The 26,070-nt window shown below is 41.2% G+C and overlaps 2 protein-coding genes across 2 annotated transcripts; one reads left to right on the plus strand and one right to left on the minus strand.

The window, feature by feature from the left end:
• Positions 1–3,143: 3,143 nt before the first annotated feature.
• LOC108682463 (transmembrane emp24 domain-containing protein 7) lies at positions 3,144–12,232 on the plus strand. The gene is made up of 4 exons (XM_018171630.2): positions 3,144–3,402; positions 4,034–4,162; positions 5,098–5,214; positions 9,199–12,232. Exons 1-4 carry the CDS (start codon positions 3,238–3,240, stop codon positions 9,424–9,426), a joined length of 639 nt encoding a protein of 212 aa, XP_018027119.1. The 5' UTR covers positions 3,144–3,237; the 3' UTR covers positions 9,427–12,232.
• Positions 12,233–14,292: 2,060 nt separating this feature from the next.
• LOC108682484 (ribonucleoside-diphosphate reductase subunit M2 B-like) lies at positions 14,293–24,601 on the minus strand. The gene is given in 8 exon segments (XM_018171652.2): positions 14,293–15,798; positions 16,604–16,740; positions 17,159–17,386; positions 18,849–19,021; positions 19,469–19,519; positions 20,637–20,855; positions 22,031–22,129; positions 24,409–24,601. Coding segments are annotated over 8 exon segments (1,137 nt in total). The 5' UTR covers positions 24,469–24,601; the 3' UTR covers positions 14,293–15,628.
• Positions 24,602–26,070: the final 1,469 nt, after the last annotated feature.

The raw sequence follows: 26,070 nt of genomic DNA on the forward strand, positions 1-26,070 counted from the left end.
AGTTGACCTTGCTCTACTAAATAGTGAATATAGTCAGATGGGGTAAGACAGGACCGAAATCTCTAACAAGCATGTAGCATCTATACCAAGAATAAATAAAAAACCCTAAACCTATCACAAGGTGTAGTTATGCAATGGGCTTCTAAGCTACAACTCAGACTTTCTGCATACAACATAGTTTTCTGTACAGATCAAAAAAAGTGAGCTGGTCCCATCTTGCCCCAATGGGGTAAGATGGGACCGGGCATGGGGTAAGACAGGACCAACAGGTAATTCTTGTGTTACAAGGTTTTTAATAAAAGTACAAACCTGATATTCAATATTATCAATCTAGAAACACATTATTTGATTACACAACCACTTGTTACTGTTTTGTGTTGCAGGATGTCAACTCTATTGAACATTCTAAAGGCTTTTAAATAAATATGGCAACATTTTGTGACGTTTCATCGTTGCTGGCGCGTAGTATGGTGTTTTGCGAGTCACGTAAAGCCAACAGTACTCGAGTAACGCATACGGTTATTTTCTTATAGTTCTTCATTTCTCGATGCGTCCTTAATGTGTCGGAATATACCGCGTTTACCCCAACATACCATTTAGAATATTCTATTATTTATGTTTTGAAAACAATATCTGGAAGATGGGGGCCATTAGCTGCAACCATAGTGGCCAGGCAAACCAGAGCTTTTTTAGAATCAGTTCATATTTAATTTCCTCATTTACTCAAGATTTAAACCAATTTCTTATGTATCCTTAGTATCCTTAGTATTTGTTTGGGACATTGCAGTCCCAGGCCACGATGGATCGCCGCCTCTGATTATCGTTCATCCGCCCTCATTTGGGCCACCTGATGCACGACGCTGTTGCTTGCTTCTCGCTGCTGGTAGTGTTGCAGGGGAGGTCGATCTGGGATTGTGCTCAGGAACACGTCTAGTTGTCTCTTGAACTTCTCCAGGGTGAACTCCCCCTCTCTTAGATCCCTTGGTAGGGCATTGAACAACCTTGGCCCTGCCACGGAAAGTGATCCTTCCCGCAGGAAAGTATCCACTATAATGCTGGTATCGAGGATACTTTATTGGTCTATTTATAGGAGTCTAAAAAACTCTCTGCTTTGCCACTATGGCCTGCAACACACTGTTGGAGTCGTTCTCAGAAGGAGGGAGGAACCGTAACAGTGAATTCCAATAACTATGCTACAATGTTGCAAAATTTCTTGCAGCCCAGGATGGAAAACTGTTGAAAATGAAGCATTGGGAGGCGTGTGGTTCCAGCAGGATGGGGCTACAGCTCACACAGCCCGAAATCGGAATATCACTCAATGTTTTGAAACGCATGTTCCCAGACTCTGAGGGGTGATTTACAGTGGCCTGCAAGGTCACCCGATTTGAGCATTTGCGATATCTCTCTTTGGGGACATCTAAAAGAAAGGGGTTCAGAAGTCGCCCTCGCCCTACCACTGCAATGGGAACAGATTATTGCAGCAGAGGTTATGGCCATACCCTGCCATACGTGTGAATGTACTGTAGAAAACTTCCAAGAATGACTCCAACAGTGTGATGCAGCTAACAAACCCCATCTTCCTGATATTGTTGTTAAAACATAAGTATTTTAAATGGTATGTTATGCTAATCTTGAGGAAAATAAACTGTATTCATTATGTACCTCCATTACTATTTTATTTTGCCTCAAAAATGTCCAATCAGTTCTGCCCAACCCTGTATAAGCTAGCTAACACATTTAAATTGTATATTGTAATCAATATACAACAAATAGTCAAATAGTTAAAGACTATTATAGCCTTATAAGAATTAGCTAAGCTGCTATAATGTATTGCAACACTTGATGCCTCTGTACCAAAAACATTCAATTTATTGGAACCTAATACACACTAAAGGCAACAAGTTTATATACCAATTTGTCATTCATAGTACATTTATACTAAACCATGAATAACAATACCGGTACCTCAATATAAATTAAAGACTGCCACTCAATATATTTAAATACCGTATATGAAAAAATGAAAAAAATAGAAAAAAATAAAAATCATGATTTTTTATAAAAAATCAAGTGATTTAATCACTTGATTTAATCATTTTAATTTAATCATTGCCAACCCTGCTTAGGAGAGAGCACTCCATCAATGTTAAGTGCTCCAAGTCTTGCTGAGCATCCATGTTGTCCTCACAAAATGTGCACATCTGGCCAAAATTGGTTTTGGCAATGGCCTCTTGCCACCCAAATTTAAAGTCACATCTAAAAGTGTGTAGATTGGCAAACTAACTCCAAGATAGTAGTTTATGATTAGACCAGATTTCAAGCATTGTTTTTACAAAATGCTCCATATGGTACTTCCAATGCTAGCTGTAAACTGAACTGTCTCCAGCTTGCAATCAGTGCTTCTTTTAGCCTGAAGACAGTGCAATACATTAGAATCTGGCAGGATGTCACATAAATATTGCTCACTGTTTGGTCCTGACATGACATTCTTCACTGTTTGGTCCACTTTAAACGTAGTTTTGCTGAGGCTGTCAAAATAGACTCCCCCACACATGTAGTCAGCTATGGCAGATTTGAGGCTATCCATGAATGTAGATGAAAACATAAAATCTACAGCCTGCTGGAAACATTGCAAGACAATCTTCTGGGTTGAAAAGCATTTCAAAAATTTGTGGAAGCTGGAAACTGCTCACCTGCCATAGCCTGGGTGGGTAGGTGGGCAGCCGTTGTTACCAGTACCCAGTGAAACATTTCTCTATTATTGCCTGGTTTGATATGTATGGCATAGGTATTGAATATTTGGAAATTTCCAAGCTGTTAAAGGGCTTGAAAATTTACAAGTACAAGACAAAGAGCCGAAGGGTTAACAAACAAGATAAAATTTCCTTGGTTGATTTTATTAATAAAGACACTTGTTACAATATTTTGCATAGCATGTTAAGTCTTCATAATTAGTATGTAGGTATATTGTTGAAAAAGTTTTTGATAAGTAAATATACCATTTCTCATTTGCTGGCCCTGGCAATGCTTTGGTAATTAAAGCCTGGGCTTACATCTAAAATGTTTGAATTGGTAGGTAATCTAGTTATTATAAAAGAATAATACAAAATCCCCATGCCTGCAGATGGTCCTTCTAATAAAATGTGTTTAAAATATAACTCATTATAGTGAGATTAATGTACTTTAATAATATTAGCTGAAGAGAATTGACTGCACCAACAGACGTGTTAGTTCAGTATGGCCTGGGCAAGCAGAAGTTGGTTATGTTTACAGCTTATCATTTTGTTGTTAATATTAGATGTTTGTTGTAGTGTTGAGCTAACCTTTGAACTGCCAGACAATGCCAAGGAATGTTTCCATGAGGACATCAGTGAAGGCGTTGATGCAACCCTTGAGTTCCAGGTGAGTGTGTACTGTTAGCTTCTGTATGAAGTCTCTAATGCTTTCTACAGGGTGAACCAGAATTAACTGACCCTTTTAATTTGTTAATAAATAAAAAACTAAGAACGTTATGAAGTTGAAACTTGTTTTATTTAAAAGCAGAACATTTTTATGGTAATATTGTATCCTAGTTTTTAGGATACAATAACTAACTAGGATACAATATTACATACAATATTTTAACTAATACAATAATAAAATATTGTAGTAGGAGACAATATTTTAAATAGGATACAATATTACCATAAAAATGTTCTTCTTTTAAATAAAACAAGTTTCAACTTCATAACGTTCTTAGTTTTTTCTTTATTAACAAATTAAAAGGGTCAGTTAATTCTGGTTCACCCTGTATAAGGTAATATAGTTGTTTGTATCTATCTATTCAGCCATTTTTACACTACCCTCTGTTCAGAAATTAAAAATGTTTTGTGTCTGTTCCTGCTAAAATTTTCATTGGTCCTTGAAATACTCCCTTGAAATAGCTGCAATATGAGCATTTAATGGTGTAGAAATGAGAGCTCTTGTGTAAAACCATGTGTTATTGCAATGAAATTTTGTGTAGCATTTTGTTACCGACAAAATGTATGTGCAGGTTGTGACAGGCGGCCACTATGACGTAGACGTGGAGCTTGAGGGGCCAGGTCGGGAGGTCTTGTACAAAGAAGTCAAGCAGCAGTACGGCCAGTTCCAGTTCAAGGCTCGCACCTCTGGCACTTACCAGGTGTGTGCTACCATACCTATCATATAACAATGAAATGTTAGTATCTTATTCCTCTAGCGCCATATGTCACTCTCCTGGAACATAACTTTCAACCTTAATTATAGGAAACTTTTGAGTATAGCAACCTGAGGATGTTTGATTGCAACAGAGAACATTTTAAAGTTGTCGTACGTGGCGGCAACCATCAGTGCAAGTCATTTTGCGCTCACTAGAACGTATCCTTTTTGGGAAATAGGCTTGTTACAATATTTCTCTGGTTACTCATGTCAGGCAGTTCAGGGTTAAAAGTTTTATGTATGAATATCTTGATTCAATATTTGAATACTACACAGCTTTGAAAAATGTGGACAGCAATGATATTGCTGAATTCCAGTAACATTGGAGGCTACCCTCCCGCCCTACATCTGGGATCATCCTACATCATCCTACCGCTTCCAAGGATCAATCTGAAAAGATTCATGTGACCTTGAGCTGATTTGTTTTACAAGGAATTTGCTGCCATTTTTTCTGATTGATCTTTGAAAATTTAGAAACAATTCTACCAATGCTGTTGTGTTTCAGATATTCAAAAGAACCTACCCTATGTTAAGGCTAGTTTATTGAAATTAGTAATTTGCAACTAGATTATCTTAAATAATTAAGTACATAAAATTAAAATATAATTAAAATGACCTAGCTTGAAGGAGTCAATTGAAAAGTATATATAATATTGAAACTAGTTATTTGATCATTGTTGTTTAGAACCAGTTTGTTTCTAACTGTCCAATTGAAACAAGCTGTTTAAAACTAGCAAGTTGACACTTGGTAATAGGGGAAACACTGGGTAATATTTCTTATAGATTGTATTTTTATTGTATTAGTTCGCTCATTTATATTGTATTAGTAGTAATAGTAATTGTATTAGTTTGCTCTATATGAACATGACTGTGTTGCAGGTGTGCTTCAGCAACGAGTTCTCAACGTTCAGCCACAAGCTGGTGTATATGGACCTGCAGGTCGGCGATGAGAAGCCCCTCCCTGGCGTATCAGACCACCTCACTGCCATGACCCAGGTACCTGACCTAAGAAAAGACCTATGTATATGATCCATAACATGTTTTTGGCAAAATTGTCACGCTCGCACGGGTGTAGGTTTTGCTGGTGGCCAAGGAAGAGACTGTGGGAGAGAGGGAGATGGACGAAGGCAGGGAGTGTGGTCAGGAACGCTGCCGCCTCTATTGGATTGTCCCACTGAGGGACGTGGGGAAGAAGGGGCAGATGAAGAGATACTGGATGGTTGCAGGAGGCCCCACTCTCGGGGCAGGACTGGGGTAGTGTCCGACTCTAAAAATGTTGGACGCCAGAGAACTGCTGTAGCCCGAACGGAGCTGGGAAATCGGCGATTGATAGGGGCGAGGCCCCTTCCAGCGCAATCGGTTAGGGTGGGGTCACAAAATGGGTTTCTTGCTGGCCGCCTTGATGCTGAAGGCAATCTCCCAGCCTAGTGAGCGCTTAGCCTCTCCATAGCCGGATGCAGGTATAATGCCTTTAGGAAGGACGCAACAAGGTGGCTGAACCTTGATGTAAGGGAGGCTTTCATGGGACGGACCCTGAGGGGAGCAGAGACAATGTGGATTGAAGTGTGGGTAGGCTGGAGGGCGCTGGCAAGGAACTGAGTGCAAGCCAGGTGCAGGTGATAAGATAAGGGAAGGACGCCAGTCTCGTGGAGATAAGCGATTGGGGGTGGGGCCATCTTGAGGCAGCTGGTGGCCAATCGGAAAGCTGTGTTTTGGAAGCTTGCTCTTGCAGTGTGTGAGGCAACAGGGTAACAGATGGGAGCAGCATAATTGAGGATTGGGCACGGGATTGTCCGACAAGCGGCGATGAGAAACAACAGATAGATGATAAATCCGATAGCTCCTCCTTGGAAAAACTCCATTTAGGGCAAGGCAGTGCTTATAAGATTCCTTGCTTTAGTGGCTATGGCTCTGACGTGTGGTGAAAACGTGTAGTGCATGTCCCAGGTGATTCCTAGGATTTTGGGGGTTTTATCTAGAGGGATACTGCCGTTGTTGTTGTTGTTTGTTGCAACCTTCACGCTCGCTGGGAGGGAGGCTCAGGTGGTGATAGGGGGGAAGGTACCAGAAGAGGGGGACGCTGAGGGACGTGGGGAAGGCGGGGCAGGCAAACAGATGCTGGACGGACTGGAGGGGATCCCCTCTTTCCGGGCAGGCGGCACTAGGGGAGCGTCCGAGCCTAGAGGAGTAGGACGCAAGGGTGCCGCAGTATCCCGACTCCCGAGCGGAGCTGGGATAGCTCCGAGCGGTAGGGGGCGAGGAAGCGAGGCCTCCACTGATGCAATCAGTGGTGGTGGGGCTGCGAGGACAGCGTTGATAACGTCAGTCGCCGTTACGCAGGAGGCGATCTCCCTGTGGAGGGAGCTCTTGGTCTCTCCATAGGTACCGGCGGGCAAGACACCCTTTGCCAGAAATGGTGCAACAAGGTGGCCGAACCTCGTCAGGATGGAGGCTTTCATGGGGCGGTCCCCTAGGGGAGCAGAAACGATGTGGAATGAGGTATGGGAGGGCGATGGCAAGGAACTGGGCACAAGCCAGGTCCAGGTGAACAGATAAGGGAAGGACGCCGGTCTCCTGGTGAAGATAGGCGATCGAGGCCATTTTGAGGCAGCCGGTGGCTAGTCTCGGTGCAGCGTTTTGTATAGTTTAAAACAACTGCCGTTGCAGATAGTGGCGGAAGGGTGTAGGTAGGATTGATGGGTGTCCGGGGTAAAGAGTGTGACAGATGATTTGCTTGGTGCCACGGTCAGTTTCTTGGAGGCAGATCAGTCAGAGAGGCCCCATAGAAGTCCAGCGAGGTCAGCATCCGCAGCATCAAGCCTCGGGGAAGACACAAAGATCGTGAGGTCATCCGCATATGAGGCAATATTGGAACTGGTATTGGAATGTCTGAGATGAAGAGGTTGAATAGGGCGGGGAGATGACCATGCCTTGAGGTACTCCTGAGTGAATTGTTCTGAAGGGAGATTGCGTTCTGAGATAAGAGACAGGAAGCCCGCCTGCCTCTCAGGTATCAGCACCACCAGCGGACCAGGTTGTTTGGTGGCAGGTGGAGGGACTTCGAGTGTGAAGAACAATGGAAGTGTAGAGTTAGCAGAAGGCAGTGGATATATTGCACTGGGAGATGTGACCAAATTGGATTGGTTGATTGGAGGGCGGACGGTGGCGCTTTCCGGCCAAGGATCGGAGGAGGTTCCAGTGTTTCGACTGATAGGTGCGTCAGTCGCACGACGCTAGGTATACCTGGCGTGCCAGGTATACCTGGCGTGGGCCTGCATAAAAATAGAGATTTCCAAGTTGTGATCTAGAAGCCTGGGATCGTTGGGGTTGCATGCCCAGATGCAGCGTTGCTCGATTAGCAACCGGATGTCAGGGTTGTCAGAGGGGTGAAGTCTTTACGGTATCCGGCAGGGATGTGCTGTTTGGCCGCAGCACCCAGGATGCTTATCAGGGTCAACTCATCTCAATGATATGGGGGGAGGGACCGTCTCGAGCGCTGCCTAGACCGCGGCCGTGAAGGCGGGCCAGTCAGTTTCTTGAAGTTGACATATGAGCGGGAGAACCGAGAGCAGGGGAATTGATGGCAGAAGGTAGATGGATCAAAATGGGTAAGTGGCCGGAGTTCGGGGTGACTTGAGGAACCTAGGCGGTGTTAAGGAGTAGATGTACATTAATGATGGCCAGATCTGGTGAAGAGGGCGGGCCATGGCGGAATGGAAGGCGGGTCGGCGATTCTTCGTTGAGGAAGGCAAAGGGAGAGCTAGAGATGAGATCATTCATTGTGATCCATCTCGCTGCAGCTCTCTGGTCTTGGCGTTAAACCCTGAGGGATGATGGGCGTTAAGTCGCCCAAGATGAGGCAGTTGCCTGTGATGGTCACCATATCCCAGAGATCTGTAAAAAATCCTGGTGGGCAGGAGGAGGCCTGTGAAATGAATACGTTAATTATACAGAGGGGGCAGCCATTTAAAGGAGTGGTGATTGCTATGGCCTCCATTGTGGTATCGCGGCCCTGGAGGGGAGAGATGTCACGTCCTGAGTACGGGGCATCGCGGCGGATCAGGATAAGGAGACCACCGCTATGATCTCCGGGGTCGTCCCGGCGCTCAATCGCGTATCCGGGAAAAACGGGGGGCGGGAGGCGACCGATAGCTTCGTCTCCTGGAGGCAGGCAATCGCAACATCGTTCTGGACGAGGAGTTCAGATAGTTCGACTGCACTCGATTGAGTCCCGTTGCAGTAGAACTGAGGGCAGAGGTGAGGGGGAAAAGGAGAGCGGGGTCTGGTAGGGATCAAGTCAGACCGGCTGCACGTAGGGCAGAGTAGTGATGGACGGAGTGCAGCCCGGAGCACTGCTTGTGGGTCCAGGCGTTGCACCTGGAGCACAGGAACGAGTACAATCGTCACGTGTTGCCGGGAGGGCGCAGACTGAGCAAAGGTGCGGGCCAGGGTTGGGATGAATGTCATGGGTTAGGAGGAGAAAAGCAAGCAGAAAGAAAAGAAGAGGGCAGGGCATTGGGTGGCCCAAGGAGGATAGGCGGCCAAAGATGTGGGTAGGAGATGGGGAGGCCGACGTTCCCCGACCTCTATGTGAAAAAGTGCGAGAGGATGGGGCCCCTATTCGGTGGGCAACTCAAACTCTGTTGTTGGACCTGTCCCACGTGCTGAGCCGGACGAACCCGGCCTAAAGCGCGGGCCAGGGTACCCCACGACGTAGACGCGGCAGAGATCGGAAGCATGACCCAGCAACTTCGCCCGTGATGACCTCTGTATCTGACCCGACAATCTTTTCCACAATACTTTTTTAATATCAGTAGGGATATTGGTTCCTTTTCCTGCCTTCCAGTTTCTAACTCTCACCTCTTCCTGTTTAGCTGATAAAGCAAAGCAATTTTCTCTGGCAAACCTTGCACCTCTGAATGCTAAAATTTCATGTCAATTTCCTTTCTATACTCCCTAAGACATGCCAATGCATTTCAGATGGAATCATCATCCGTGAAGATTCACGAGAACCTTAACCTGGTGATCGACTACCAGACACACCACCGCCTTCAGGAGGCGAAGGGCCGCAAGCGCGCTGAAGAGATCAACGAGACCGTCCTCTACTGGGCCGTCGGCGAGTCCATAGCCATCGTCGGCATAGCCCTCGTGCAGGTCCTCATACTCAAGAACTTCTTCGGCGAGAGAACCTACATTAGGGTCGGATAGGCCGCTATAGGCATATGCCTGAGTCGGCTAGATTGCAATAGGCCTACACCCGAGTCAGCTAGGTTGTTATAGGGCTACATCAGAGTCGGCTAGGCCGCTATGGGCTGAATCGGCTAAGCCGCTGTAAGTCTACATTTGAGTTTGCTAGGCCGTTTTGGTCGTGCATCTGAGTTGGCTCGGCTAACGTATGGACCGTAATGACGTGTATGTATAATTGGTGTGTAGTATTGTATTGCTTAAAGGTGGTACTTGGGAGATAGAAACATCCTAGAAGCCCTTGGCGTTGCTTCGAGAAAGCATCTAAATTTTATTTAATCTTGGTTACGTCAAGGTTATTGTTGACGCTTGATATTCACTTGCTTCATTACGTTCTTTTTATGAATACTACCGTGAAATTGAACTTTGATTTGAAAATAGGAGATTGAGTTGCCGTCTGAACCTACATCAAACCTTGGTCAGGTTAAAATTGGTATAGCACTTGCTTTCTCATCAGCAGCGGCAAACTGTACAATGTGTACATCGTTTGTTCATAGGTTAAGTATGCACCAGGGCCTCTTAGGACGAAGTTCTTCAGAAGGTCTGAGCATCTTCTTGTATTTATTATTACGAGTTTACGTTGACAAGTCAACTGCGCGGTCTGCTCCACATTGGCTTAATATACGTGTAATTAAAAACATAGTTAAGGTCAAGTTCTATTCCTAATGAACGGACGCAATGGAGTTTAACATTACAGTAGACAAATGTAAAGATCTCTCTTTAAGTTAAAAGTCTGTTTTGAGTTCTAAATGTAAGCGAAAATTACATCAGGGTTGACCAGACTTGTAGATTCCTGCTGAATGACCACAGGCGCAATATAAAAGGCTAATCTGTCCCGAAGTCCTGATGGCAAGAACAACCTGTTTGCCGGGGATTGTAGGCGACTCTCTATCGTGGCCTGGGACTGCTATGTTCGAAACACTGAGGTTAACTAGAGCAGTGATACCCATACTAGAGAGGAGGTAATCTTTCTCGTGTAATCCCCTTCAAAAAAACCAAATTGTTTTTTATTTGCATTAATATGGATGAGGATGGGGAGGCCGACGTTCCCCGACCCCTATGTGAAAAATTGCAAGATGATGGGGCCCCATCGTAAATTTATGGGGCCCCAAGTAAATTTATATCAATGTTAAGAACATTTGTTGGGCAATTAACATGTTCATTGTGTCATGTTCAAATGGGTTAAAATTCAGCTAACAAGATTCATGGTCTTTTGGTTCATACCTCTACATTGTGTCAGTTACTCTTAACTGAAAATTGGTGTTCTGTATAGCGTTTATCAGTTCATGAAAGAAATATGTTTCATATTAAGTGAGATAAGATGTATCTTGCAAAGGTCGGTAGAGGATGTTCTTGTGAATGAAGGATAAGTGGTACATAAATACGATGTTATATTTAATGGGCAAACCGCCGGTCTCAACTCCTACAGAGCTTTGCACGTGACAGTTTCTTGTGCCAAGAACTGGGGTTACGAAGCAGAAATGATGACGATTTTTATTTATTTCTCACAAACCAAGTAATTGGAAAAATATGTTAGGACTCCATGTTCCTGAGTTTTTATTAATTTGTAACTTAATGGCTTTATTGCTCACGAACCAAGTATGGAAAAATTTCTGACTACGTTTAGTTAGTTTGTCATTTGATGGCTTAGTCGTCACAGGATTGTGAGGATTGTTCCCAATTAGGCTTGTGATGGTACTGACGCTGCACTGCCAAAGCAAAATTTCCCTGCCCTTTTTATTTCTCTTCCACTTCCGTTAGATTTTTTCAGCCCTGCTAGGTCACTCCGCGTCCCTGTGTTCCACAATGTCTGAACTGAGCGTACTGCTCTCGTAATACAACGTTCGATAACGTCACAGTCTTGCGGAATTCATTTTTTCAAGTTCGATTTGTTTCAAAAATGCAATTATTAACCTAAATGAAAACTTTTGTTAAAGTTCTTACTTGGCAACCAAGACGAGATTTAATGGCGGGCATTTCTCGCCTGCAAAGCAAACTTCAATAGAAATAAATATGCTTGGAGCACATCGGTGTATCTATCATTTTAGGCGTCATTGTTGTTATTGATGTTACTTTTGTTGTTATCTTAGACTATGTTCTGGTAAAGCGTTGCCCTCAGGGGTAGCAACTTCGAGAAGAGCTTGCCTTGGGTTCGAGCTTTTCGAAGCTTGGTTCATTTTTCGGTTTCGCTGAAGGGCGACCGGTTTGTCGCTTTCAGAATGTGGTGCTTGCAGCATGACCTTGGGTTGGTGTTCATAAACGAGCTCTGGGTGCTTTTTACCTGGGGAATCTTGAGGTCCGAATTACTTGCCTCGTTTGTGAAGGTTCTTACCTCCGTGAGTTACTCGAAGGTGATGATGAATGGGAATTTTAAACTTTGTATTTAGCTATGGTATTATTTAGAACATTTATATTTTATTGTATTTAGTTACCGGTGTTGAATTGAAATGAATTTTTGCTGGGAATTCTGTTAAATACGTTGTAGAAAATGGCGTTTTAAATGCACTTAAGTAGAATGCAAGTAAACACTACAATCGAAAGCACTTTAGTACAATGTGGTTGGGAAATCACTTAAATTTAAAGTAGTATTCTGGTGAAGAAATTCTCTCAAATACAAATAAGTAATAAAATGCAGTAACTGTAATGCCGTATAGTGACCATGTCGCTCGTTCTTTAACTGCACTGCAATCCATTCAATCACATGGAGATGAACCGGTTCTTTATATCATGGGATTGATGTCACCGGTTTGCTGTGCGAGTTTACTAAAAATTTAAAAGCAAAAAAAATTCACAGAAATTCATATAGAAAACTTTTTCTATAAAGATATAAATTTCTGTGGAATTTACTTTGCTTTTAAATTTATACCATGGATTATTTCAACGCGCCTACGCCGATAATTGAACAAATAGTTGAGCGTTTTTCATGTAATTTATTATGAATTTTGTGAATTATGGATCCTCTACTGGATGTGTTGCAGGTGCGAAATTGTTCCTATAATTCTTCATTGCCTTTTATTGTATTTTGAGTAAATACAATTTTTTCTTTTGGTTTGCTTCTTCTCACTTGTGGTCACCAGATATGTTGCGATGTCGTTTTAAGCCTAACTTTATGTTCAAAAACTTCCACGACCGTCGTAATTTAGACGAGTATCGTACACTTGGTAACCGAGGTACCGTTTTTGGCATGTAGGTATGAATTTATTTTGTAGTCATCTATCACCTGTTGCTGGAGACTCTTCTCGAGACTAAGCGGGGTAAATGTCTCGGAAAACAACGAGGGTGAGGAAGAATTTCTGAAATAATGATCTGGATCCCAGTAATTATTGCGTGTATTAATTGAAAAAACAACGATGTATCGTGCGGCAAAAAATTCTAGTACACTGTCGTTCACACAGCGCTGAACACATTACGACCAACTGTTCTTGCCCAGCGCTATTATTTAACTGGTATACATACTTGGGATATAACCAATCTCCGCATCTTATACCGACCACATGCCGGTCAAAAAAATCCAAAAATATATACGGAGGTGCCAGAATTGGTTGGACCATCCCCGAATGTTTTGATAGGAGAGATTTTAATTTGCCACGTAACAGAAAGCATCTGAAGTGTCGACTCGGACCTAGGAAGAAGTCGGGCAACGAACGAGCTACCGTCAATGCCACTAGCTTCGCCACAGCACTTATGTCGCCGGTCTTCAACGGAAACAATCTATTCTGTTGGAAAAAACAGAGCTTCAACACCAGCGTGATTGGAAAAGCTTCCTAGTTATGAGATGGCAACCGAACCTTACAAATTGTTATTCTGACCAGTATTATGAGGTTTTTATTGCTAGCGGCGAGTCAATTGCAGTAGCTGTTGAGGAGTACACTTGACGGTACAACTTACACCTGCCATCAGGAAAGACCTTATATCTACATTTTTGCATTATACCTTACGTTTTTCAGCAATAAATGAGATGGTACGACAAGTACCATCACTATGCTGCGGTTGTCAATTCTATAGACACATGACGCAGGCGAATTCTATAGAAACACCAATCGTCATAACATTTAATGTTGTTGCTTTTTGCGACTCGGGACGCGTCGATGTTGGCGAAATCTCCGTTGGCTTCAAACATTCATAGATCAAACTCGCAGTAATCCTGACGAGTAGCCATTTTTTTGGCGCTGTTTATAATTTGCGAGCTCGTTTGAACCTGCCACGTCAATCTGCGCACATCCAATACGGTATCGTACGCATTACGCAACATTTCTTCTCGCTTCGAATCACCGACATGTGGAACAGCCTCCCCGATGACATCGTTGGCGCTCCAAGTATGAACGCCTTCAAGAACAGACTAGATAAAGCTATGGAAAAATATATGTTCAGACTTGAAATGCCTAGCACCATATCGAACCCGGTGGAAGTCGAGTAGCTATTTCAAACTACCGTCAGTCATGAAAAGATCCGGTCAAATGACACGAGTTTAGATCTTCTGTGAACAAGGCACGAAAAGGAAAAGAATCGGCGACAGGCCACATCAGGCCTACGCTTCAGAGCCGAGATCACTATGTTATGTTATGTAATGTTATGTTAATACGGGGAGCACGCAGCGGCTGGATGAGTACATGATGTAATATCGTAGCCGCCCAATGAAAAAAAACTATTTAATTATCCTACTTACAAGGGAAGTTATAAAATAAACATTTCACGACAACTTGGATAGGAAATGATCAACAAGGACTAATCTGGCAAGGAATTTTATTTTTGTTCACGGACAAAAATGTATAAAAAATTAAACCATCGGTTCAACTTAAGAATGTTTCATTTAATTAAATTTTTCATAGATTTTCCAATGTCTAAGCTGTAAATTAATAATGTGATTAATGTATTTTAATTGCAGGATTTCATATCACCATTTAAACATAATTACTTCAAGGAAAGGCTTACCTTCCTAAATGCACATACGTGAACAAATGCGACATTTGCAAACAAAACCATCAGTTTTTCCTCTAATTTTAAAACACAAATAATTTTATTATATCTTCGAATTCGGAAAATTCAATCAAGCTAAAATTTACACTTATTTCTAATGCATAGGAACCAAGATAACTTAATAGTATTTTCTTCTCTGAATGCATTTGATCGTTCGTTATAATTTGACACTTAATACTGAGAGTGAAAATTAGCTTAAATGAGACCAAAAAATTTGTTCCCGGCAAGAATTAAGAGAAAAAAAATTCAGATCCAGATGAATCGTCAGTGGGGGGCCCCAGCGGGGCAACTGGTCTGTGGGGAGAAGCAGCGGGGCAACTGTCGGAGGGGCATCCCAGCAGATTTTTATGGAGAATTCTATTAAATCAAGTACCTATTTAAAAAGCTAGCAGTGATGGTCAATAAGAGAAAAACAGACAAGAGCAATTCACCCCAACGTCGAAGTGATACAAGATATACATAAACATCAACTTATCATTGAAACAAATTTTTCTTGTGAGCTTTGCAATGTATCCGCTTCAAATCAGGCCTAGCACGCGAATGAAAGCATTCCTTGCAAACATTAATAAACTCATTTAATAGCAATGAATAAATGAGGAGGTGGAAGACAAGTGTAGCAGAAAGCAGATGTCAGGTGTCCACGCTGACATGAAAGCAGCGACACCAACACTGTGATTGTCTACATCACAGAATAGTCAACAAAATTAACAGGAAACAGAGAACTGAGCGAGATTCCACAATTAGTGATACTGAAATCAGCTCCTTAAACGAGATTCCAAGTCCCAAACGAGATCACTCAATAAATGGTCCCTTTACTTTCATCTTTCATGTTAATTATTAAGCATTGAATGGCCATCGCCATTCCACTAGATTAAGTGGCCAATATTCAGTACTTGTGCAAGTGGTAGCAGTGGTATATAGGTTTACAAGCGCTTCAGATAGTTGAGTAAAGCCACCAACCACTCAATACGAATACTAGAACACAATTATGAAAACTCTGAACACAAATAGCTCACGAAACGTGATGAACTAAGGCACTGCGGTGCAACTAAAGAAGAGGTCAAAGGAGCTGAGTACGTCAGAAGTCTGCATCGAGGGTGAAGGTTCTGTTCTGATCAGAAGACTGTGTCGAGGGAGAAGGAACTGTCCTGATCAGAAGTCAGCGTCGAGGATGAAGGTTCTGTCCTGATCAGAAGTCAGCGTCGAGGGTGAAGGTTCTGTCCTGAGGGGAGCTCATGACGCCACACTTCTGGTACTCCCCCACCCTGCGCTCGAAGAAGTTTGTCTTGCCAGGCATGGAGATCATCTCCATGAAGTCAAATGGATTTTCCACCCTATAGATCTTCTTGCACTTCAGCTCTGAAAGGCATAAAACATAAGTTATGAGTTCTATAATATAAGTTATAACATTCACCATTGCAAACACTCAATCTTGCAAAGAAATTGAAGTGCATAAGGTGGCAGGCCTGAAGGGAGTTAGACATATTCTTTCTGTATATGATAAGTGAACATGTTTTTATTAAAAAACTAAAAAACTACTCAGCAATACAGTACTTTAGAATAGGAAACGTTTGCTGAATGTGAAGTTATATAAAATATTAGGATTAAATTCTGGCGTTTCAAGGTGAAAAAGCTGGTAAAAACAGAACAAATTCTTGCAAAGTAGGGGGCAAAAATATTCTCTAGCTATATAAAAAATATATAAATATCCTATAGGTACATACTTCATAAGGATTGAAACTACCAAAGTCCGCCTTGTGTTGTAAGCAATTTGCCCTTTGTGCCTAAATCTTTGCGCATTTTTCGAGTCAGATGCAAAGTACCAAGTGCAGCCCGAGAATTCAAATTGGTTGCAGAGGATTTCCCGCGATATCAACGCGGGTTCTAAATAGGTTACTCTGAACCATTTACTTTGGTAGGATCAGGGGAAGATGAACCAGCATAAAAAAGAGGGATTACTCTACTTACTTTGATCATGGTTGGTCCTACAGCTTTGAACCGCTCTAGATCAGAAAACAAGTAAGCATGACGTTATCAGCTACAACTATACGACCACCATAATTATTTTCATCACCCACCAGGAGAAGGTTGCCACCAAGTTGTGACTAGCATAAGTAATTACTAAGATTGTTAACTTTGTACAATAATAATAATAGTAACCCACCAACAAGCAGATGGTCTGCCACAAACTCTATGTATTGCTTCATGAGGTCGCAGTTCATGCCAATGAGGGCACAGGGCAGCGCCTCCGTCAGGAACTCCTGCTCGATGGCCACGGCCTCCCGGATGATGCTCACCACCCTGCAAGACATGGCATGTCAGGAGCGGGATCCATATTCAACTGCTTTTACTTAACATAGTAAATGTGTTAAATTTTACTCAACACGAAAGCAATGTTAGATTAAATATATAGATCAAACAAATAACCAGCACAAATGAAGGTGAATAAATTCTATTATGTTGATTAACAAGGAATCAAAAGTAAGCAAAAGAAAAGAAGCCAACCACACCACACACCAACACGACACTTCTATTAAAGATACCTATAATAGCAGACAAATAAACAGCGTGGATGACAATGACCAGAATCACCAGATTGTAGTACATTGATCAAAAGGAATGGCATGAAAAGTTAATCAATAAGTAGCTAACCACAACACATGTTAGGGCTCTGGATAGGGGATAGTGAACAGAAAGAATGCTTATTGACCGCCCTCACCTGTCCTCAGACGGCTTGTTGACCAGCAGTTTGTACATGAGGCAGGCAAAGTCAGTGTGCAGGCCCTCGTCACGGGAGATGAGCTCGTTGCTAAAAGTCAGACCCGGCATGAGGCCTCGCTTCTTCAGCCAGAAAATTGAGGCAAAAGAACCCGAGAAGAAAATCCCCTCCACGGCGGCAAACGCCACTATTCTCTCCGCGTAACTGGCCGACTTGTGGCTAATCCACCTGGGGGACAATGGACAGTTAGTGAGGGTATCATTATTTGACTTATGATTGTGCATGATGACAAATAATTGTGTTCTATTAAAAATTGAATGAAAGGTCTGTATTTTAAACAGTAATTTCAAAATTCTTTATAACATGATAAACAACACAGACGACTTCCTAATTGCACTACATTATACTTCTATCCATTGATAACTTGTCAATAACCAATCATACATATGCTGACATCAACAATAATACATTCATTCAAAAATTCATTGACATTCACACTCATAACCCACATGGTAATGCCACATATTTCCTCACGCTACAATATTACCTTACCAATAGTAAACCCAGTTCTGAAAAGATTTGTGTTGCAGGAAGTCAGGGAAAACAGGGAGGAGTTGTCAAGGTACTAAGCTACCATTGCCACTAAAAGGATGCAGACGTGTATTAGCTGTCAGAAATTTGACTACAAGTAATTCTTAGGCATCCTAATGAACTTGAGAAGCTACACATTGGTTGCTATATGCGCAGTGAATAGCCATCTAAGCAGTGTTTATAGTGTCACTGTCTGTGCACTGGTATCGTCATCAAGATGAGAGGAGCTAATGGTGGGTTCAAGTCTTGGAAACCTCAGTACATTTCTCAAAGAGAAATGCTGGTTTTCTTAATGCTGGTTGGTGGCGCTTGGTTGCTGTCAAAAGGTGGTACATCAGCATGGCCTTGGGTTAGCGTCCCTAAACAAGCCCTGGGTAATTGTTATCCGGGGAAATTTTCAGGTCTGCCAGTCAGGTCAGGTGTATGCAGTCAGGGTCTGAATATTATTTTTGAATATCATCATTGTGAGTTCAGTGCCCTATAGCACTCAGGGTATATATTTCCTCATGATCAGTCTACGGTCTCAGAGTAGTCAACGTCTTCCAGGTCTGAGTATCCAAATTTAGGATAAAGACTTTGGTTAAAAATAATGCCAGTTTCATTGAGGACTTCTTTTGAGTTTAATCTCTCAAGCTTTCTGATAAGAGGTACAGTAATAGGGTCAATGTGTCTTAAAATTTGTCCAAATGAAAGGTCCAAAAAATTAAAATCAATTTTAAAATTTGTCCAAATCAGAAAGCTTGAGAGATTAAACTCAAAAGAAGTCCTCAATAAAACTGGCATTATTTTTAACCAAACATGTTTAAATGAAGGGCTCTACCCTATATATACAAATTTCAGGGAAAAGGCTTTGGAAGCAAGGGCCCTTTTAGCTACAGGGTATGGCCCCATCATACCTGAGGGCCAAGTCTCCCTTCTTCTTGATGCAGGGCATAGCCCCATCATACCTGAGGGCCCAGTCTGCCTTCTTCTTGATGAGGGTATGGCCCCATCCTACCTGAGGGCCCAGTCTGCCCTCTTCTAGATACAGGGTATGGCCCCAACATACCTGAGGGCCCAGTCTGCCTTCTTCTTGATGCAGGGCGTGGCCCCAACATACCTGAGGGCCCAGTCTGCCTTCTTCTTGATGCAGGGCATGGTCTCGATGGCGTTAAAGAGGCGCGTCTGCTGGGCGGTGTCGGCGATGTAGGTGTTGATCAGGAGGCTGTACATCTCAGAGTGGATGTTCTCCATGGCGATCTGGAAGCCGTAGAAGCAGCGAGCTTCAGGCACCTGAAAAGTGTACAATATCGTCAGTCTCTGTACTTTAGGCACTGTAAATGTAAATAGTGTTTCCTGCAAACCTCTTTAAGTTCCCTGAAACTTGTGAACACTTCTACATAATCAGCTTCCATGACCTAAAGAGAGGAGGATGCCTTGCTCATTTCTTCAGAATTGGGAAATAGATTAATGACTACCAACCAAGAACATGTCACTTAGTCACAATGGTTGCAAAGCTCAAATAATTCAATAACAATTTAACTGAATCAATAACTCAATCCAATATAAACATAAAGCGTATATATTCACTATTGGACGTGCGGAACTGCTAACAGAACCTAATAGTAGAACCTCTCCACCGAGTTCTCAACTGCACCTCCTGGCAGAACCTCTCCATCAAGTTCTCAACTGCACCTCCTGGCAGAACCTCTTCACCAAGTTCTCACCACACCCTCTCACCTGCACCTCCTGGCAGAACCTCTCCACCAAGTTCTCATCACACCCTCTCACCTGCACCTCCTGGCAGAACCTCTCCACCAAGTTCTCACCACACCCTCTCACATGCACCTCCTGGCAGAACCTCTCCACCAAGTTCTCATCACACCCTCTCACCTGCACCTCCTGGCAGAACCTCTCCACCAAGTTCTCACCACACCCTCTCACCTGCACCTCCTGGCAGAACCTCTCCACCAAGTTCTCACCACACCCTCTCACCTGCACCTCCTGGTAGAACCTCTCCACCAAGTTCTCACCACACCCTCTCACCTGCACCTCCTGGTAGAACCTCTCCACCAAGTTCTCACCACACCCTCTCACCTGCACCTCCTGGCAGAACCTCTCCACCAAGTTCTCACCACACCCTCTCACCTGCACCTCCTGGCAGAACCTCTCCACCAAGTTCTCACCCTGTCTCTTATACACATCTAGATGTGTATAAGAGACAGGCCCTATAGTGTCAAAACAGAGAGTTTTTCAGACCATTCTTACAGTTCAATTTTGAGCCCTTTAAGTAGAGCAGCAAAGCATTATTCTCATACATAAGAAATTGGGTTAAATCTTGTGTAAATGGGGACATTAAAAATGAACTACTGGTAATTCTAAATAATTTTTGGTTTGTCAATATATAATAGTAGTAGATAGTGTGAACATTACTCTCAGAAGTAATAATATATAGAAACAGTCAAATTATCTACAGGTTAATTTAATTTCCTAACTTATATTATATTTGGACCTTTATTTCCTCAGAGCTTAGCATAAAATGATAGATTTCTGTAAATGCAACCAATAATAAAATAGATAGGTACCATACAAAGAAATCAAGGTAATAACATTCAAGCTTGATAAGAGTTAATCATGAGCTGAACTGTGAATGCACCAAAATTATTTTATACTGAAAATACATTCAAAAACTGTTCAGTTACTCCTGCCCAAATAATAAAAATTCCATCAATTGTTTGCTGTTCAAAAACTATTACATTTAATGACACTTGTGTAACATCAAAGACTGTTTCCAATTTCCAAACAAATTATTCACACAAAATTTGGTGAATGCAGTTTTGACAAAAAAAAAATTTTTTAAATCCAAGCTCACTCAGGTAACATCAAAGACCGTTTCAAATTTCCAAACAAATTACAAAATTTTAGTAATACAATTTTCACAGCAAGTTTTTTAAAATCCAAGCCCCTCAATCATCACCTTGCTCAAGTCAACCTCCTCAACTGTCCAGAAGGATGCCACGGCTTTCTTATACATCTGGAAAATCTCGGGGTACTGGATTGGTAGAATAACAAACCGGTGGGGGTTCTCCCGCAGCAGCGGCTCCGTCTCCTTGTCCACGGACATCACCTGCAACCAGTATGGAATTATAGGATTTATTATCATAGTGCGGCAGAGCGGAGAATTGTCCGAATCAGTTCACTTTTAACATCGTCATCTAGTAAAGATTCAAGTTAAGATTGCACGTTTAATAATACTGATATCTTTGATAGATACTTTACTGGGTCCTTACTTTCAAAAAAAGTTAAGAGATCGTAAGTTCATCAGCCAATCATTGACGGCCTTTCAAGCAAAATCCACCAATCATAGATAAGAAAATAGAGCGTAGGTACTTACGTTCACTAAGCGAGTTTTGAAAGTATGGCCCCTGGTCTACAAATGCATGGAACTCAAGAATGAATGCGAGGAAAAGTTTAAAAAAAATTCTGCTTTGCCAATATGCTGGACAGCAAGAATCACAGACTGGAGCAAAGAAGAAAATTTTCGGGACTCTTTAATTTTTAGTCCTTTGAGTTGACATTATAGCATCATGGATACCAACATTATTGTATAAGTATATAGATATTGAACAAATATTGAACTAGATCTGGTAATTAAAAATAAACTGTTTTTTTTTTTCTAAAAAATCTCTTATTCACCACAGTGTGTAAAACTGAAATGTAACATCAGCAATGAGTACATTGAGGTATAAAATAAAATACATTTTATAATTTTCAAGTAGTCTTGATTTTACAAAAACTGTGATAGACTTTTTTGATATTAATAAATATCTGCTATTGCAAAAAAAAAAACATATTGATCACAATGAACTGTCACCATCCTTGTCTTTCTAAATCCAAAAAATCTGGCACATAAATATTTTGTTACCACAGACATCTCTGGAAACAAAGTTAGCAAATACTCAGCTTTTGCTGGACCACATTCAGACCCCCTTTGCTGGACCACATTCAGACCACCTATGCTGGACCACATTCAGACCACCCTTGCTGGACCACATTCAGACCACCTATGCTGGACCACATTCAGACCACCTTTAAGACCACCTTTGCTGCACCACATTCAGACCACCTTTACTGGACCACATTCAGACCACCTTTACTGCACCACATTCAGACCACCTTTACTGGACCACATTCAGACCACTTTTGCTGGACCACATTGAGACCCCGTTTGCTGGACCACATTCAGACCACCTTTGCTGCACCACATTGAGAACCTAAGACAACAATTGAAGCCGTACTCACATCATCATCTTGCACACTCTTCTTCAGGGAGGGTGAGGGCAGCTGCTCTTTAATAGACGGGTTATGTTGCTTCAGCACCTTTGTAGGAGAGCCCTGGAGCTGGAAATGAGTGTTAATTGCAATTTATCAAATATATTAAAATATAAATATTTATCACAAAATTATAGCATCATCAGTTTAATGATGAAATGGTATATAAATATAAGCTCAAAATTGGGTAGAATTGAAAAGTCTACATCATTCTTACATGGATATAGAACTAAGTATAACTGAGTAAATTATTTGCATTGCAGATGAGGTAACTGGGTTACCAGCTGCATTTGATTTGGCAACAACCCTAATTGAGTGAGGATAATGGAAGGCTGCTCATATTATGATCAATATTGAACAATATATATATAATGGAATGAATATAATGAATGCATGGATGAATGAATGAATATAGTATATGGAATATTATATATAATAATAATATATATATATAATATAACTGTGATAAGGAGCATGAACTGGACTTAACCCTCTACTGCCATATGTCACTCTCCAGGAAGGTAGGAACATAAATTTCAATGTTACGTTACCATTTAAATGGTAACCATCATGCACCACATTCCTAAAGTGTCTTCAAGCTTGTGAATTTGGCCTCCTCAACACATGTTATGCTATTTTTTTAATCTAAGCAAGAAAATGAATCCCTGTCCTACATTGTTCCTTACTTCTAAATGTACAGGTTATGCTTAAATAGGAAAAGTAAAACTTCCAGCTAAAATATTGCATCTTCAGAGTTGCATATTCTTTTAGCATTTGAAATATTGCAGAGCAATCATAAAGTATAACTAATAATTATATAGCCGATAATTCATCCAGCAAAAATTCAGCTGCTCTAAGAATGACAAGGAAGCTCAGTTTTGGCTCAGAACATAAATATTTATTACAATATTTATTACAATCAGCTTCCTCAGATAGGAATGACCCTTCAAAAATATATGCTTCCTAAGGCAAGTAATTGCCAATTTAGAGAGGAAGGGAGGGATATGAGAATGCTAAATTTTTTTAATAAAACAGGGAAACTTTATTGAATATAAAACTTTAATATGTCAAAAAGCTCATGCCCTATGGGCAGCGTGCTTCCTTCCCGTCCTCTGCTACTCAGATGAACAATCTTGTGTACATCAAGAAAATCAAGTAAATTGCCAGAACCTCAAACCTATTAATCAAAGTGGCTATTGTGCCCGTAAGTACTAACAATTATCGGATACTTGAAAAATACGTTCAAACTATGTTTTTGGTCCTCATTAAAGTGTTGACAGGCAGGGTAGAATTTGGGAGGGCCGGAGGGGTAATATATGACCATGTGCACATTTTCATATGATCTAAAAATGTGTAATTAAATTTACATCCTATTTGGCTAATATTTTGTAACTGATCATGCTTCTAAGTTCTAGGCTAAACCAATCTTTAGTAAATGAACCCATATTCCCAAAATTCTACCCTGAGTCACTAATCATGTTGAATCAAAACTGTTGAGGCTGTATATTCCTTTCTGATAACTTGACTAATAATTTTGGTTTGAGCAAGATTGGTACTATACCTAAGATTTCCTTGAACCAGGAAGGATAATCAGGATTCAATATAGAAACACCTCCGAAGAAACCCAATCTGTAGGCTAACTAACACTGGCAAGTGGCAGGGTATAATTTCCCAAAAACTGCTGGCAATAATATTTTTTGACTTTTGTAGATTACAAGCAAAAATTATAATTTTTCTATTTTCTAATTTAAAAATTAGCCATGGGTCAAATTAAATTTCCCACGAGGCCACAAGCACAGAAAATTTTTCCTCAGGGTCATGTTGGTCTTGAGAAGCTTCTGCCTAATTTCCCAGAATTTGTATCCATAAAACTCAACTGGTGTGCTTTACAGTGCTTATATATAGGATTTAAAAACTAAAAAATGACAAGTTCACTTTGCCACTTGCTCATTTCAAGTGGAAATTAGGCTAAGAAGAAGCCACCTGTGAATTGGACAAAACAGCCTGCAAAATGGGCCAATTCTACCCATAGCCTAAGCCATTCCAATAGCCTTTCACCAATTTTTACTATGAAAAATATGAAAAATTATCTATTTATAAAGGCAATTTTCAAAATCACCTGTTGAACAATTGTTTCAAGTAATGATTTTAGAAAACTTCTGCTTCATGTTGTAAAATTAACCACTGGTAGGTAGCCTATACTCTATTGTGCAAAGAATGTACAACTTTATACGAAATAAAATTTACTGCATCACAAAAGATTGATGTTTATATTACAATAATAATGTGAAGAATTATAATTGTCAGAGACGCGTTTCGTACTTTCGTTACGTAATCGCGTAACTTACCATGTTTTCCTTATCTTCGATCTTGATGTTTTGAACACGGGATGACATATCTGCCGGCATTTTAATTATTATTCTTTTATATGAGGACTCAAGATCAAATGTTAGCAAGTTATGATAATGTGCAATTAGGAATAGAGCGCAAACTTTACCCTTCGGCGGCTTCAACGCCCGACACTTCACTCAAATTTCGGCGCCAAAACTGCATTACAGATCAACGAACCGGTTTCCGGCGGAAGAGCCACAAATACCTATAAAAACCTCAGAGTTCAATATTCAAAAACTATTATAGTAGCCATTGAAGTTTATAATTATGATTACTAGTGTTGTTAGGCAGAAGTTCTTCATTATACAGGTGTGATTAAAGACCAGAGCGTACTTTTTATCAGAATAGAAGTGTCGCCAATGAAGAATTAAGTGTATCAGTGTATTGATGCAAAATAGCTGCGACCTCAATAGATTTTTTAAAGAAACTGGCCTAAGGAATGAGAAGTGAAAAAAACGCAGCTCATTTTTGTCGGTGGTTTATTACGTCGTCCAATCCCATTACTTATTAATGGGATTAGGCGCGGATAACTTGCCATAGCAGCTTATTTTAACTGAGAGAGATACGAGTATAGATAAATCGGTAAGGTAACGCGAATAGCAACGCAATAAGATTGAGAGGTTCAGTTAATTATGCTTAATTACAATGATGAGTGTCGGACTCATAAGTCACTGAAAAATTCAATCAGAATGGAATTAAATTTGGCTCCAAAGCGGCCGCCAAATTGTCGGATCATACAGAAGTTATTGCAGAACATAGAACAATACATCGATTTCATGCGCTGAAGCAGGATGACTTTGAATTAAACACCCGACCGATAGATTGAGGCAGGAAATCATCGAAAATTTCAGTAGAAATTCAACGATCGCTTGCTATTGGGGCATAGTAAGACGAAAACAGGGAGGCATTTAGTGATGAGATATCATTTAGTGATGAGTGACATGATGAGGTGGCATCATGTCACCATACGTAATTCTCTATCAGCCTGTCCGAGACCCAAGAATTTTATTGTCAGAGTTTCACGACTCGCGTCCAGTCATAGAGTATAGGACTTCAAAGCAAAGGTTTTGGTACAAGCAAAGTTAGTTCCTACATAATTTAAATTTAATTTAACTTAATTTACCAAGTTAAGTTAGTTCCAGCACCGTATTTTAGTGCTAGCTATATATAAGCTGAAAACGAAGAAGGAAGCCTACCAGCGTTATTTACAGACTCGTAGCGATGCTGACTATGACCTATACGCAAGAGCTCGAAATCAAGCTAAAGAAAGCTGTCGCACCGCAGTAAAAATCCTCGCAAAAAATATTGCTAAAAATGCAAAAAGTACCCGAAAGCCTTCTTTTTGTACCCTAGCTCGAAGTGCAAGATGAAGGACGGTATTTCTGATTTGAAAGTAGATCAACGAAAGATATCCACGGATGAGGGCGAAGCTAACGTTCTTAGTAAGTTTTTCAGTAGCGTATTCACTGAAGAGGACTTGAACAGTATTCCAGCTATTGAGGAGCGCCCAGTCGGCTCTAAATTAACAAGTTTTGAAATGCAAGAAGAAGAGGTTCTCAAGAGCCTTATCGCTGTAAATCCAAACAAGTCATGTGGGCCAGACGGCTTCCAACACAGAT

Source organism: Hyalella azteca, unplaced genomic scaffold, assembly GCF_000764305.2.
Source record: "Hyalella azteca isolate HAZT.00-mixed unplaced genomic scaffold, Hazt_2.0.2 contig2975, whole genome shotgun sequence".
Taxonomy (NCBI): domain Eukaryota; kingdom Metazoa; phylum Arthropoda; class Malacostraca; order Amphipoda; family Hyalellidae; genus Hyalella; species Hyalella azteca.

Coding starts and splice junctions, on each gene's coding strand:
- LOC108682463 (XM_018171630.2), top strand. CDS start 3,238: ATGGCCTGGGCAAGCAGAAGTTGGTTATGTTTACAGCTTATCATTTTG. Junction 4,163..5,097: donor GCACCTCTGGCACTTACCAG/GTGTGTGCTACC, acceptor ACTGTGTTGCAG/GTGTGCTTCAGCAACGAGTT. Junction 5,215..9,198: donor ACCTCACTGCCATGACCCAG/GTACCTGACCTA, acceptor AATGCATTTCAG/ATGGAATCATCATCCGTGAA.